Source organism: Neodiprion lecontei, chromosome 4 (assembly GCF_021901455.1).
Source record: "Neodiprion lecontei isolate iyNeoLeco1 chromosome 4, iyNeoLeco1.1, whole genome shotgun sequence".
Lineage (NCBI taxonomy): Eukaryota > Metazoa > Arthropoda > Insecta > Hymenoptera > Diprionidae > Neodiprion > Neodiprion lecontei.
Genome location: NC_060263.1, coordinates 1,030,262 through 1,044,334, shown reverse-complemented (window position 1 = coordinate 1,044,334; position 14,073 = coordinate 1,030,262). Strand labels below are relative to the sequence as shown.

Here is a 14,073-nt window from a genome sequence, read left to right as displayed (position 1 = left end):
TTAAATCTCCATCAATTGAGAGCAACGATTTTGCCAACTTTTCGTTTACAACTCGTGAAAATTTTTGCTCGTTCAAATTCATACGAAATAGAGGAAAAAAGAAAAAAAAAACTAGTATTAATTGCGTATCAGCTTCAAGTGTCGATTCTTCATCCCAATTTCGGGATAGAGGGGGAAGGCAATCGGCGATAGAACGGGGGACGCTTCCGCAGGATAGCGAGTCAAACGACTCGGGTCAAAGTCCGGTAGGACATAGCGAGTAGCTCCGAAACTCGACTCCCTCTGATATCTGCGGCGGTATAGAAATATCTCGTTAAGATAGGAGCAGCCGAAGAGAGGCCGTAGATCACAATTATCGAAGCTCTTGGACCGCGGCGCAGTTTCGCCCCGAGTAGGTAGAATAAGTATGTATGTATGTATATAAGATTATACCCAATATCGGGAAGAATATCGTAGTAGCCTCGCCTCGCATACACACGCGTGGCTCCATAAAAGATAAGCGCGTAATGCAGCGCGTTTCGTCGCTCATAGAGTTGGATTCGTTCCTCCGTTCGTGGATCCGGCCGATTCGCCTGAGCAACCGAGATAAGACCGATTCGGATTTTCCCGGTAAAATTGGAAATCATTTTTCGCGGATATTTTCGTCGCAAATATATTGTCAATTTTCCCGGTCGGGCAGAAATTTTTAGCCAACTATTATATTTAAGATTTGAAATTACTTTTGTTATTTCACTGACTATTTTTTTTTTTTTTCTTTATTTTTTTTTCTTCCTCAGTCGACAAAGATAAAAAGAAATACTTTCAAGATGTACGGAAATTTTTTCTTTCACTTCAGGTTGTCACTCTCAGACGTGGAATTTTCGCTCTTTCTTGTTTATAATAATCGACGATGCGCAGCGTAACAAAGAAGAGAAGAAAAAAAAAAAAAAAAAACAAGAAACAAACAAAGAAAACAACAAAGAGATAAATAATATCGGACAAACGTTCCGTCAGCGAATATGTACGTCCGGAGTTTGGCAATTTGGGGATGTCTGAGCGGGGCGTCGCCCCCAAAAACCGGGGATATTACGACTCGAGCGAGACGGAATCTGGGATATATCGGAGAGTTATAAATCTAGACCCAAGTTCTGGCGACCGACCCCTACTACAAGTTCTCGTCGAAACAGCGAACCGCCAGACGTTGCAGAGCCAACCCCGGAAGTTTGTTGTCGGCAGTTTTGCTTCTTCGCTGCAATACCAAAGTCGCCTCCTTCCTCGCGGAGCGCTAACGAAACAGGATAAAATTCCAAAATCATCGTAAAGAGAGAAGACAAAGGAAAAGAAAGAAAAAAAAAAAAAAGATAATTTCAGTTCTGGCGAAAATACTGCGAGAACCGGCGAAGTAGTTGACGAGCAATAAGTCGTCGGTTTCCGGCCGCAGGCTGGCCGGGGGTTGAAATCTTTCCTCCCGATTCGGCGTGATTCGCGAAAGGGTCTGAGATGCGAAAGGAGGGAAAACGGCGAGGCACAACAGCGCGTCCCTTTAACGGGTGGCCCTGACGTTTTTACGAGACTTTCTGATTTAATTGAAATCGCTCGGCTCCGCGAGCCATTTCCGTCTTTCAGCTCTCATCTTCGGTTCGATTCGGAAGTTCGCAAGCAAACGCTGCAGAAAAGCTCTTCGCGATTTTCGCGATTCCTGCAACAGCAGCAGAAGCGGCAGCGTTCGCCTTTTGCCATTAGCCTGATGACGAATAAAGGGGGAAAATTTATATACGCGACCGCAAAATTACTGTGATCGTTATTTTATCCCAGGATCAACGCAGGGTGTGTATAGAGTTGAGCTTGAAACGCTCGCTGCAGCAGCCAACGGAAAACATGGAAAAGTTTCGATGTGTGTTGTACAGAAAAGCACTTAAAGTTTGAAATACCTCTCGAAGGATGAAGGGAAAGAGAACGAGTAGAGAGGGTGGTAGGTAGGGTGAATTTTATTTTCATCACTATTTTTCTTCACTGTAAAAGTTGGAATTTCAATTTATATTTCACACGAGGCTGAAGCTTTGCCACGATCGCAGGTCTTCGTAGTTCCGATTATTTTCAATAACGCGCAAAGATAATTCGAGAGGTATATTTGTTTTTCGCCGAGAAACGCGTTAGAGGTAAATTTTCTCCCCAAGGCTCGTAATATACGTATAATCGATATCAAAGTGTCGTTGCCCGTTTGATAATCGAAAAGTCGTATTTAATTTTTAATTAATATTCCGAGAGCACCGCTTACAGCTTAGCCAAATCGCATTTTCGCACCTCTCAGTTTTACGCCTCGCAACGCGTCTCGTTCTCCCGCACGGGGGTGTTATACGGAGACCGCGCTCGCGGAAAACATCCAAGCAACTCCGCATAAATTTAGCGACTTTTAATTGCGTTAGGAAAGTTTATTTAAATTATTTAAACCACGCGGGGTGCAGCTCGTTCATTTGAATAAAATAATAACACCGGCCGTTGCGTCGGGAGCTGGAGCCTAACGATAAAACGGGTCGCGTTACATATAAATTGCCGTTTCACTCGAAAACGATGGCAAATTACTGTATTACTAGAAAATCGATTTCATTGTTATAATTTATGACATATCGCCGGGATCCGATGATGATGGAATTTCTGAAATATGTAAACCATTACTTGTGCATATTTTCTCATTTCTTTTTCATATACCATTTTGCATTTTTGTAGCATTTTGCACAGCTTAAGAATTATATTCCCTAACCTCCAAGTCCTCAAAAGCTCCTAATTCTGCTCCCGAGGTAATTTTTTCGTTTGTTACCGCGTTTATTACAACACTTGTGCCAAATTCATGTTTATGAATTTTCCAAATCCTCTTTCTCGCCTCGTTACACATTTATTCATTTATTTTCCCCTTTTCCGTGTATAAGATATATATATATATATATATACCTATATACATATATATATACATACTCCAATTCAAACTTTCTTAGAACTCTTTACGAGTAAGTATTTTGCGACAGGCACCAAAAATTACCGAGTGCGGCTCTTGTTTTTGCTTGGAAAGAGTAAACTTTTCTATGTGGTATATTTCCTCCCTCCCCCCTTCTATGGTTTTTTTTTTCTTTTTCCACCACGTAATTTTTACCCTCACCGCGGTTTCGTTCACTTTATAACGTATATAAATCGAGGAGAGAAAAATACTTACAATATTCAGCTCCTGCTCTTGTATCTCCTTGTAAACCTCGACGATTCTCATCAGAGCAGATCCTGAAACATATACAAGAATAACAGAGTGACGAGAGGTTCACTGATCCGTAAGATATTTGTATTATCCTTACGATATGTATACACGGTCGAGCACAAAAGTTTGAGAGGGCGGACGTTAAGCGTTCCGTCAGAGCGAATCCATCTGCATTGAGATCGTGTTCTTTCATTCGTGACTTTCACCCTGAATTCCAAATGAATTTGAACCGGTGTTATTTCACCAAAAACGAGTCCGTATCGAAAAAGAGAGAGCGAGAGGGAGAGAGCGAGAGAGAGAGAGAGAGAGAGAGAGAGAGAGAGAGAGAGAGAGAGAGAGAGAGAGAGAGAGAGAGAGAGAGAGAGAGAGAGAGAGAGAAGGGGGATGGAGGGGAGAAAAAAAAAATAATACTTCGACGAGGTGGCGTCGCGTTCGTTCTCCTCCTCGAGATAAGTGAATCCTTGGATGAGTTCCCCGGGACGGGAAAAGGAGAGACGGAAGATGCTGGAGGCTGCATTAAAAACAAACACACGATTTTCGAGACACATGATCCCGAAACCTTGCGGAAAGAGTAGGCTTTGATCCCGGGGCCTGAGTAAACATAAATGCCATTTACCAAAGAATAGAGATTCGGCTCGACTGATTTCCGATATCGCGAGCCCTTCGACGGTCTGAATAATTCAGAGGCTAAAAGCGCGATGGTCTAATCGCGGGGCTCGCGTCTTGGATCGAGGAGTCATTTCCTTATTTCCCGGAGTCTCCACGACTCGAGGTTATAGCTTAGAGGGAAGCCAAAAGTCGGTGAAGTAAAAGGGAAGACCAGTATAAAAGAGTCCTGCACGCTGTGCACACACATTTGCGAAAGTGTTTTCCAACCGACTTGCGAGATCTCTCCTTTATTCTCAAGTCGAGAAGTGTACCCACTAAAATCATCCTCTATACTACGCAGCTGCGGGATTTTGCGGAACTTTAAGGTATACGCTTACGATATAAATAAATTATGCAAGTAGTGGACAATTATACAGGCAGGAGGATTTTTTTACTCGAATTCGTTTATCGAAAACTGTTTATACCACTGCCGGGAGTTTTTACAAGTCCCTCGGTTATTCCGTAAATAGTTTACAGACGTACACTTTCGAGCCTCGCAGTAACAAGCGAAGCCGAAGCTGAAGTTGTACGCGCGTCTTTTTCCACTTCGCGTTTACCCGTAAGTTCGGCCTGCAAAACACATCTCGCTTTTCCTAATTAATAGGAATTCCCCTAGTACCAATATTTGACGAATTGTACACACTTGGAAGGTCTGCAGCTTTCGAACCCCGGCAAGGAAACTGTGTAACGTAAATATCGCCCGGCGAAGAGCGCCCGGGGTTCAAGTTTAATTAACGAATCAAACGGCATCGCTCCAGACGAGCCGGCAGTCAAGTGTGGCTGCCCTTTCGAATAGACCGATGCCGCACAGTCGTCGGCCCTTGGATTTTTACTCAACGAAAGGTTTGCTTTTCCTCTCCGGTAGTAATCGAGGGAAAGACGCGTGAGAATCTCAGCTTCGTTATAATTACGTTCGTTGTGATACGGAAAGGTGTACAGATCGGTATTGTTTTCAAACTTTTTCATTTGGAATAGCGTGCCGGAATTCAGCCAGATTTCCAACTGCCAAACTAGGTTGGAAATATTCTCAGCACCGGCAGCAGCAGGAGAACTAATGCAAAAAGAAAAAAGTAAGGAGATTCGAGTTTGGCATTCGACGGAAATGCGAAACGAAATACAAGGAATTAGTCGACCAGCGAAGTAAAAATTGGATGAGCTCAGTGACGAGGGCATGCAGACTTCGGTAAAATACGTTTGATCGAGCCGCTGCTGCTCTGGTTTGTCGAAATCGAAAACATCGTGCCGTATTTGCAGTGGTTAAATATTGGCACTTGGCAACCCTTCGCAGCGGCAAGTGGAAACTGTGACCGACCTGTACCTACCGTCCGTCCCATCGAACGAGTCTGCATCACTCTTCTCCGTTATTCCGTTTGACTCGCGGTTGATAGGTATAGAGGGCTCATTGCCACTCGATTGCGGATACTCGGAATTTGAGTGACGATTTTTACCCTCGAAAGGGAATTCGAATTTCGACGAATTATAGGAATGACAGTAACTCGTGCGCTGTTCCGATTTCCCGACCACAATTATCTGTGTCTGGTTATACTCCGGTCAAAATAGATGTGAATTAAATTCTGGCATAGCCAGCGTTTCGAAAAAACAGCAAAATTTTACGTTTATTTGCATTTTCCTCGAAAACTGCTATCGATAGACGAAAAATTACTCGACCATCGTGTGGAACGGAAAATTCTGTCCTCGTATGAAATAATAATAATATCATCACCAAAATTCCCTAAATGCCGTCGATACTTGGAGTTTTATTTTTCTTAATTTGTTAATCCGACTCTGTTTCCAACGTATGATAGAATTCGATGTAGAATTTTCCGCTCTACACGATGGTAAAGTCATTTTTCGTCCAACGATAGCAGTTTTTTAGGAAGACGCAAAAAAACGTGGAGTGTTGCTGTATTCTCGAAACGACGGTTATGCAGCTGAAAGATGACTCCGGATTGGAGTTCCTGAGGCTCGAAAATTTCTGTACACAAAAAATGCAGCAATATCCCGAATTATTTTTAATTCAGGCCCACGTTGACTGGACTAACATCTCGCTGCTAGTTTTCCGATTAAACTTTTCCTTCACAGCTTTCGATTCTTCAATCCAAGCTTGAATATCACGAAATATTTCCCACTCGCGAGATGCGTGCGAAGAAATAACGATACGTTTATAAGCGAGAGGGTAGTTTTTGGTGCAGTTTAAATTCGAAACGGTAGGTACGAGGTTGTTCAGGGTGCGTTAAAGCCCCTGACTCTCGACGTGCATTAACTCGATCCTCACTCGGCCACACATTAGAGTTAAACCCCCCGGCATTGTTACGCCGTGTTTCACATTGTTGTATCCGTATCCCCGTCCCCCTTTATCCATCTATACACAGACACGTATGCGAGCCCTCGACGTTGGCGAAATATGGCTACTCGCGCGTTACGAATGGGAACGGATTACATTGTTCTACGGGCTGCTTAGGCGCCGCAATCCAGCCCAACCACATCCTTTCCTCCTCCTATTATTCACCATTATTATCGTAATTGACACCATCGTCGTGAAAGTTGTTATTACTTCCAACCCTCCAACGCATTTCGAGTCATTTTAAAACACGTTCTCAAATTCTTCCGGTAAACAAGTTTACGTAAAAAGATCGTCCGACATTCTTCCCTTCCGTTCCGTAAACCGATCATCCGCTCGATTTTATCTCACAACGAAGATTGATAGCCGCGAAGCATTGAAAATTGCAGAAAACACGTCGAGCATGTTGTTCGTCACTCGCTAACAAAGAAAAAAAAAAATCGTTTTCCTCCACGTTCGCGTGAAGCTTTCGACGCTTTCAGAGCATTCGATAGACAACAAGAAAGATTGCGATCCGAGAGTTGTCAGCCGATGCCAAAATTAGTCGAATTGGTGTAGCGGAGGGCGCGTGTGAACACATATTTTGCTACCCCGCAGGGAAGGGGGGAGAGACTCTTCGAGTGCTTTAACGCCATGTATAAAACATGTCGAGCCAGGCTCTCTCCTGACGGCAAACTAACTGCCCGGATCGTAGCGGCCCGTCGAGTCGTGACGGCTGCAGCGCAGATAATCTCAATGTACTTACAAATCGTCCCTTCCTTCCGGTAAACTTAACCGCCGGTAAACAAGGCGCGCGCGTAACCTGCTCCTCGATCCCCGCCATAAACCCCGCGTATCGTTACCTAGCCCCTGTAACTTCTGGTCCTCATCCCCATTCTCGACCCTTGACCCGGTTCGTCGGTCCGTCCGTCTGTTCCTTTACTCCTTGTAACTCAGACTCCCCTTCCCCACCACCCCAAGCACCCACCCTCACGTTACAAAGACAAATCGTCGACCTTATTACGACACCGCGTCACGATCAAAGACATCGACGTCGAAACATTTCGTGCAAATATCCAAGCCGACGTCGTTGGGTGTGAATTATTTTCGAATCGCCAGAGGTTCTTGAACCTGACGATCAACGATCGCTCAGTCATCGTCTTTCCAGTCACCTTTTTTTTTTTGATGATTATGACGAATTCACAGTGGATTCGATCAGAATAAAGTAAAAAAGCATTATTTGATAGATTTTCAAGCTGGACATATACGCTAGGGTGGTTCTTTTTTTTAACGTTTTTTCACCCCTTAAGTGCCCTTCGAAAAGTTAGATTTTAGCTTCTAACGAATCCTCGTGATACCGAAATTCGGTCCCAAAATACAAAAGGGTGACTCGTCCGGTTTGAATTTTTCAAGCACTCTAACCGAAATATCTCGACAGCTATACAAGTTGGAAAGTTGCTTTTAATCTCATTTCGTAGGTAATGAAATTTTCTACGAAAACGGTTCTGACTAGCGTCCACCAAAATGTTCATCTTGTACTCGATGGGAAAGTTTAAAATTGACTGCATTGAACAAATGAACGAAGATGCTTGTCGTAAATTTTTATCTCACCCGTGTTCCAGCCTAATACAAATAACGTCACGTAGTAGTCACAACATCATTTGAAGAAAATTTGATTATCTACAAAATGAAAGTAAACACAGCTTCCCAACTCGTATTGTTTTCGTGATATATCTGTTGGTCTTTGAAAAATTGAAAAATGAACTCACCTTTTAGAATTTCGCTACCGAGTTCCGGTTTCACGAGGCTTTGTTTGGGGCTAAAAAATAACAAAAAAAAAAAGTTTCGACAAAAAACCAGCCTAATAAAGGCGTTTTTTTTAACGACAGATTTTTCGCCCCGAGTCGAGTTTCAATTTCTGCGCTCGTTGCAGATCGCGCGGATGTTCGTTCTGCGGAATCGAAAATATCGTGAAATTGGAATCCCGACGAGTAATTTAACGAACGCCTTGTTTCCCTTTTCAGACGGCGTACCGTTGCTGTTGCGTCGGGGCGAATTGGCCTGGGTGTGTGAGAGCTGAATGCTGTTTTCCACATCTGTGCCCATTCCGCTCCGCCGCTGCAGATTCGCGATTCTTCCTTTCCTTTCAGCCCTTCGGACGCGAATTCCCGCAGTACAACAGGCGATCCCCCGCTAATTCGAAACGCCGTACAGGAGCCGATTTGTTCGTCCAGTGAGATTATCATTATTATCTAAGTATTGTTCGCTTCGAAGGGATGTGAAAAAAATGGCGAAAAGAGAGAAAACGTGCTGGCGGAGCGACGCCTTTGCAAGAGGTGAAATTCGGCTCTGTCAACGCTTTCAAGCGATCCCCGATTTGTTTCAGGCCTCGCGCTTATTTCTCGGACCATCAAACCCCCATCAAACGCACGTGCAGCGGGCGCAGCTGTTGCAGTTTCGCGTCAAGGGTGCCCGCCTACGTCTTATGTGTACATATATATAACGTGCAGAATCTTTCTCTTCCCCGTCGAGTTCTCGGTCCTATGGTTTTTCTCTTCCCGTCCCTTTCCTCGGGCAACAGTTCTTCATTACTTTCTCGGACAGTGATACCAAGCCTCGGCGATGATAAAATCCCTCGGTAAGAGTTTCCGTTTCAAACACATCTCCAGCTTCTCGCTCGCCAGTTTCACCCCCTATTTCCTTTTCTCCTCCTTCCGCATCACTCGCGCCCATTCAAAATCGTGGTACGACAAAGGGCGAACCACTCGACAGATTTCGCTCTTTTCACCTCTTCGCCTTTTTCCCCCGCGTCCAGGTTACCCGTAACCGAAGGTAGAAACGACCCTTTAACTCGGCGGCGTGTCGTTCATCGGTCTTCTCGACAGCTTCATCTTCCTCCGAATAAAACTAGCCACGTATGCACACCACGTCGGTCTGTCCCTCGGTGATTGACGCTCGACTGTCGAGGTCGAGGATACGTTATATTTCACCAAGGAAAAGAAGCCGGCACCAACATCGAATTGGAATGGAAATTGAGTCCGCGGCTCTCTCGGGCGAATCGAATAATTGCGATGAAAATCATCTCGGGAAATTCGATTTTTGTTTCGATTGAAGAATTTTACAGGTAATAAGGAAGGAAGATCGTGGCCAATTCCGAACACACGACGCGTTCGCTTTCTAAAGCAGAGAAAAAACGAAATTGCTCGTTTTCATTTTAAGTTGATCCCGTCGCGTTTCACGAGCCTTAACTTTCTCCGAATAACGGAAGCAATTATGATACTGGGTTCGTTCGGATTTTCTCTCCTTCGGTAACGGTTCGCGGGTTGATTTGCTAATTTCCTGGCTTTGGATTCCCGTCGTGCCGACATCCGTTTCCGAAATGGAGTTGCGGGGTTGGAGTGGTTCAAAGAAGAAACGAAAATAAAACGTCGAAGAATGAGCAAGTTAAAGTGAAATATACAATAATACTTCGCGACGTTCACTATTCCATTTGGTTTAGATCCCAAATTTTCCTTCGTAATATCCCGACCTAAACGGGTTTGAATTTTTTTTTATCCAGATCAAGATCTCTCGACTCGTTATTGACAATGGAGAATTTTATCGAGTCAAGAAACTGATTTTACGAGATTTCAAAAATATGCCAAATCCCGCGGCATCCCCCTTAAGCCAGGAAAATACGGAGAGACGGAGGGTTGCGGACAATTTTGGGTCACTAGCCGTTAAACCGCCCTTAAATCTCGCCCCGAACTGCAAACCGAAAGGTAGATAAAATCCAAAATGGTTGACGGGGTCGATCTGTGAAACAAAACAACCGGAAGCCGAACGCGTCTACGTGTTTCCGGAGCGAAACGCAGAATTTAAATTTCAAATTCAGCGGAGACGTTTCGTGCAACATTCTTGTTATTGTAAAATAAAAAAAAAAAAAAAGGAAAAAAGAAAAAACCTCAGAATGAAAAATGAGAGGAAAAGTGGAACGAGATATTTGAACCGTATCCCTTGCTCGCGTAATATATCACGAAAAGCCAGAATCGAAACGGCGAACCTTTCTCATAGTTTAGTTCCTTCTCACTAACTTTTTTCTTTCTCTCTCGTGTTTTCGCGCGAAAGCTTAGTTTCTTCGTTCTTCCTTTCGGATCGACGTTTCGTTTACCGATATAAATTCTGATATTTTCCAAGCGATTCGTGATGCTTTAATATCCTCTCACTTGCGTGGAGAGATATAAGAGAGAGTGTAAGTATAAGTGTGTGTGTGTGTGTGTGTGCGCAAAGAGGAACGCTGCGTGATCCTTACTTTCATTTTCAAATATAAACTCGAAGAGTCGATATACTCGTCTGTTTATCCAATATAAAAAGATAATCACAAACAGAATCCCTTGCAACATAATAAACACACGACGATACGCTTGCGATGTAATTGAACTCTGTGAACTTTTAAAATATATGTATATATAAGGGCTGACTCTGGTGACGCGATTAAAAATTTCATATACGGCATCCAGAGAAGAGAAAGGAAAGAGAATAATGAGGAAAGGTAGAAAAATTTGGAGGCTGCAGGACGGATATGAGAATTCATATACATTGTTGAAATGAAATATCAATGCTTGGAGAAATAATTCGCGAACAAATTGAGCTTTAAAGTTTGATCGACTTCCGCGGTGGCAACTAGTTCAAAATTTAGTACGACAATCCGATTCTTGTGATCCTGACTTTTCGTCCTTCGCTCCTTCCCGAATTGTTTGCTTGTAATTTCGGGGAAGACTTTGTACCTCGCGGAATTCGGTGTCAAGCCCGCAATTAACGCCACCCTCGTAAATTAAGGGTGTCCAACCCCCAGGGTGAGTTCTGCATCGCCCGAAGATAGCGACTCGCGAATTTACTCCTCGGTATAAATAATGTATCTAGGCGTAATACAGCGGTTGGAAAATTCACTCCCCACGGCAAAGAGAGAGAGAGAGGGAGAGGGAGAGAGATAAAAGCGCTCGACGGAAAATTCACCGAAGGCATATGTCGCGCGTTTTACGCGCCCTTTCGGATATCGCCGCACGCATGAAATTGGCCCGCACCCCTTGATTTTCGTCTGCTCGCCGTTGCGGAAGTTCGAGCATCTCGGATCGGCCTTATTCGCCGGTGAAATCCACTCGGAAACCCGACGCAACATATCCGTCCGAGCATGTGACCGGATTTCACTACCCCTGTCCCTAATCCGGGCGATTCCCGCGACCTTGTCACACCCGCTTTGCCGCTCTGTCACTCGCGAGATATAATATAGACTCCGATCTGCGGGCTATTTAACCTCCTCGTTTCAAACTTTCGTGCCTGAATTATTTCCGTTGGGTCAGATGTTTTTACAACGCCTAATATATGACGTATCTCGTATTGATGTAAATAAAGGTCGCTCGATGTTTCGCAAACTTTAAATATCAAGACCGGAAGTAACGGGGGTGTAGAACGTAGATATTTCGGAGGGTGAAATACGAGCTTTGTTAATGCTCGTTAGTTATTCCCTGTTCGCGGTAGGTAACACAGGCCTGCGTAATATAACTTTTAATTTCCTCTTAAAATAATAATGCCTGTTTTTTTTTTAGGTACTCAAGTATGTTGAATTGAAATATAGCGCTAGTTTTTTTTACAGCACATCGAGACTTATTTTTATGCAAGATTTTATGCAAATCCAAAAGGCTTGCTACATCTTTTTCTACTTTCTTCAAAACTCCCGTTCAATCTTTTTCTCTTGTACTTACGTAACTCTAACTCTGGCAGTACTAAGAAAGCCGAAAAAACATTACTCGGAGAATCTACGCGATAGAGTTGTTTAAATATTTTTTACACAGATTCGTATCTAACACCTACCGATGTTACAACTCAGTTTCGTCAGGGGAAAAGCATCGCGGGCCTGTGTTTGTAATTAATACCCTTATTATTCTTGTCTCTTTTGCTATTTCGCAGTTATCAAAGCAATGACGAATGTAATTCCAACCCTTGGCGTAGTCGCAGCTGGATCGAACCATCCGGTATTTACCCCTCCGAAATTTCAATTTCAATTTACCTTCATTATGTGATTTCGTTTCTCGTATTTATCATTTGCAATATTCGATTACCATTGCCGACCTATGCTGCAGACAGGCACGCTCTTCTGCTCTCTAAAACTGTAAATACACACGGGAATCCGGGGTTAATACGCGGCTCGAGAGAAACGCGGACCACTTTCTATCTCTCTCCTTTCGTAGCCATGGCAACACGCTCCAAAGCTCAAACGGCAAACAGACACGTGGATGAACGAAGAGGGAGAGAGGATTTCGTCCGGCTCAGTTCGGTTCTGTTTGCTTCAAAAGAAAAATTACGGATTAATTACACGCGGATCTCGCATATAACAGGAAATCCCACTCCTCGGCACCGCATATCCATCCCATTCCTCGAATACCCGATCGGCGGATGAAAAATCTTGCGCCCGTAAAAACAAACTCACGTAATTGTCTCCGTGTCCCTCCTTTCCCTCACTCTCTCTCTCTGGTCAATCAAATATAAATCCAACTTCACGGAGAATTGAGGGATCCTCGGACAAAATATACTTTGTTGAAAATTACACCTATCGTTTTTTTTTCCCTTTGTTCGCGATTTTTCCAGCACGGTATTCGTCCATTTGCGAATGATAGTTCCGGATGGAAATTTCGCTGAAAGGCAGGACGCGTTGTGTTCGCAGGTGGCGAGAGCCAGACGGCGTTTGCAAGGGAACCAAGGCTTGCAGGACGGGTACAGAAACGCAAGCAGGATTGAACGCCCGCCGGGATGATGGTTATCTACGAGCGAATGTAACGCGATCGCGATTTTCGCTCGCCTTCCGCTCGGCGTGCGTCTCGCGTAGAAAATCGCACGGAATCGCCTACACGTATCCATTTCGCTTTATGTCCTTCGTGTCCGTATCTATTACCTTCCACTGTGTGCATTATATACTTGGATTTACCTCGAGCAGTTGCCACGGATACTTCCTTAAATTATCCTTAATCCCCCGTATATGTGTGTATGGATATTGTATCTGGAAAGTTATTCAGAGAAAAGAAAGCAGCATTGAAAATGAAACTGATCGGGATTTATATTCGACACGTGTGATTGATCTTGTTGGTCTCCAATTTATATATATATATATATATATATATATATATATATTTCTATCGATTTATCCCGTGAAAAACCGCCAAGAAATTTACTAGTTCCTTCTTCATTCTGGACAGATATTGCGATATCATCCACGCTTTAATTCACTTGGAATAAAATTGTTTAAAGAAACAATTGGTTGTCCGCGATATTTTCGTAAACCTGCGGTCGAAATTAAATTTTTACATCAATCCCCAGAAATGATGTTAAAAAACACGCGACGGTTCGAAAGAATATTTTCAATCGCGTCGTTTTTCACCACTTTCGGTAATAAAATCGTCGAGGAGTATAATAAAACAAACGGCCGCGGGATATGCTTCCAGTCGGCAATTACGATAATTGAACGAACATATAATGTACCTAACGTGAATACAGCGCGATGCACCGAGTTTCGGTTTGTCCTGCATCCTGCAATGGTCGTATCTGATCGCGGGGGGTGTTTCTGGCTGGTAGCGTGTCTCTGGGCTAATCCTTGGTTATCTCAACGAGGCAGGCGTCCCGGTTAGCGGCGTGGCACTCTATACAACGGGATCTATTGTCTTGGCTTGGAGATTAATTTGCGGAGTCCCTTAGCTGACGGGGGGAGAGGGCGGCCTGAATAAAGACTGAGAGAGCAATAGAGAGAAATATAGAGAGAGAGAGAGGGAGTCTCGAAAGGAGAACCGGAAGAACAGTTTATTCCGTTTCCGTTTCCGTTTTCCGCCGCTCCTTCGCAGATGTACCGCTTTTG

At 43.8% G+C, this 14,073-nt stretch overlaps 1 protein-coding gene across 4 annotated transcripts in view; it reads right to left on the bottom strand.

The window, feature by feature from the left end:
* The window catches only part of LOC107221175 (zinc finger CCCH domain-containing protein 13), a 116,333-nt gene that overhangs the window by 20,801 nt on the left and 81,459 nt on the right, over positions 1 to 14,073 (bottom strand). For all 4 annotated transcript variants that reach the window (XM_046736340.1, XM_046736338.1, XM_015660087.2 and 1 more), the window contains exon 5: positions 3,188 to 3,249. In XM_046736340.1, coding sequence (XP_046592296.1) covers positions 3,188 to 3,249 — 62 coding nt within the window. The remainder of the gene's footprint in view (positions 1 to 3,187; positions 3,250 to 14,073) is intronic.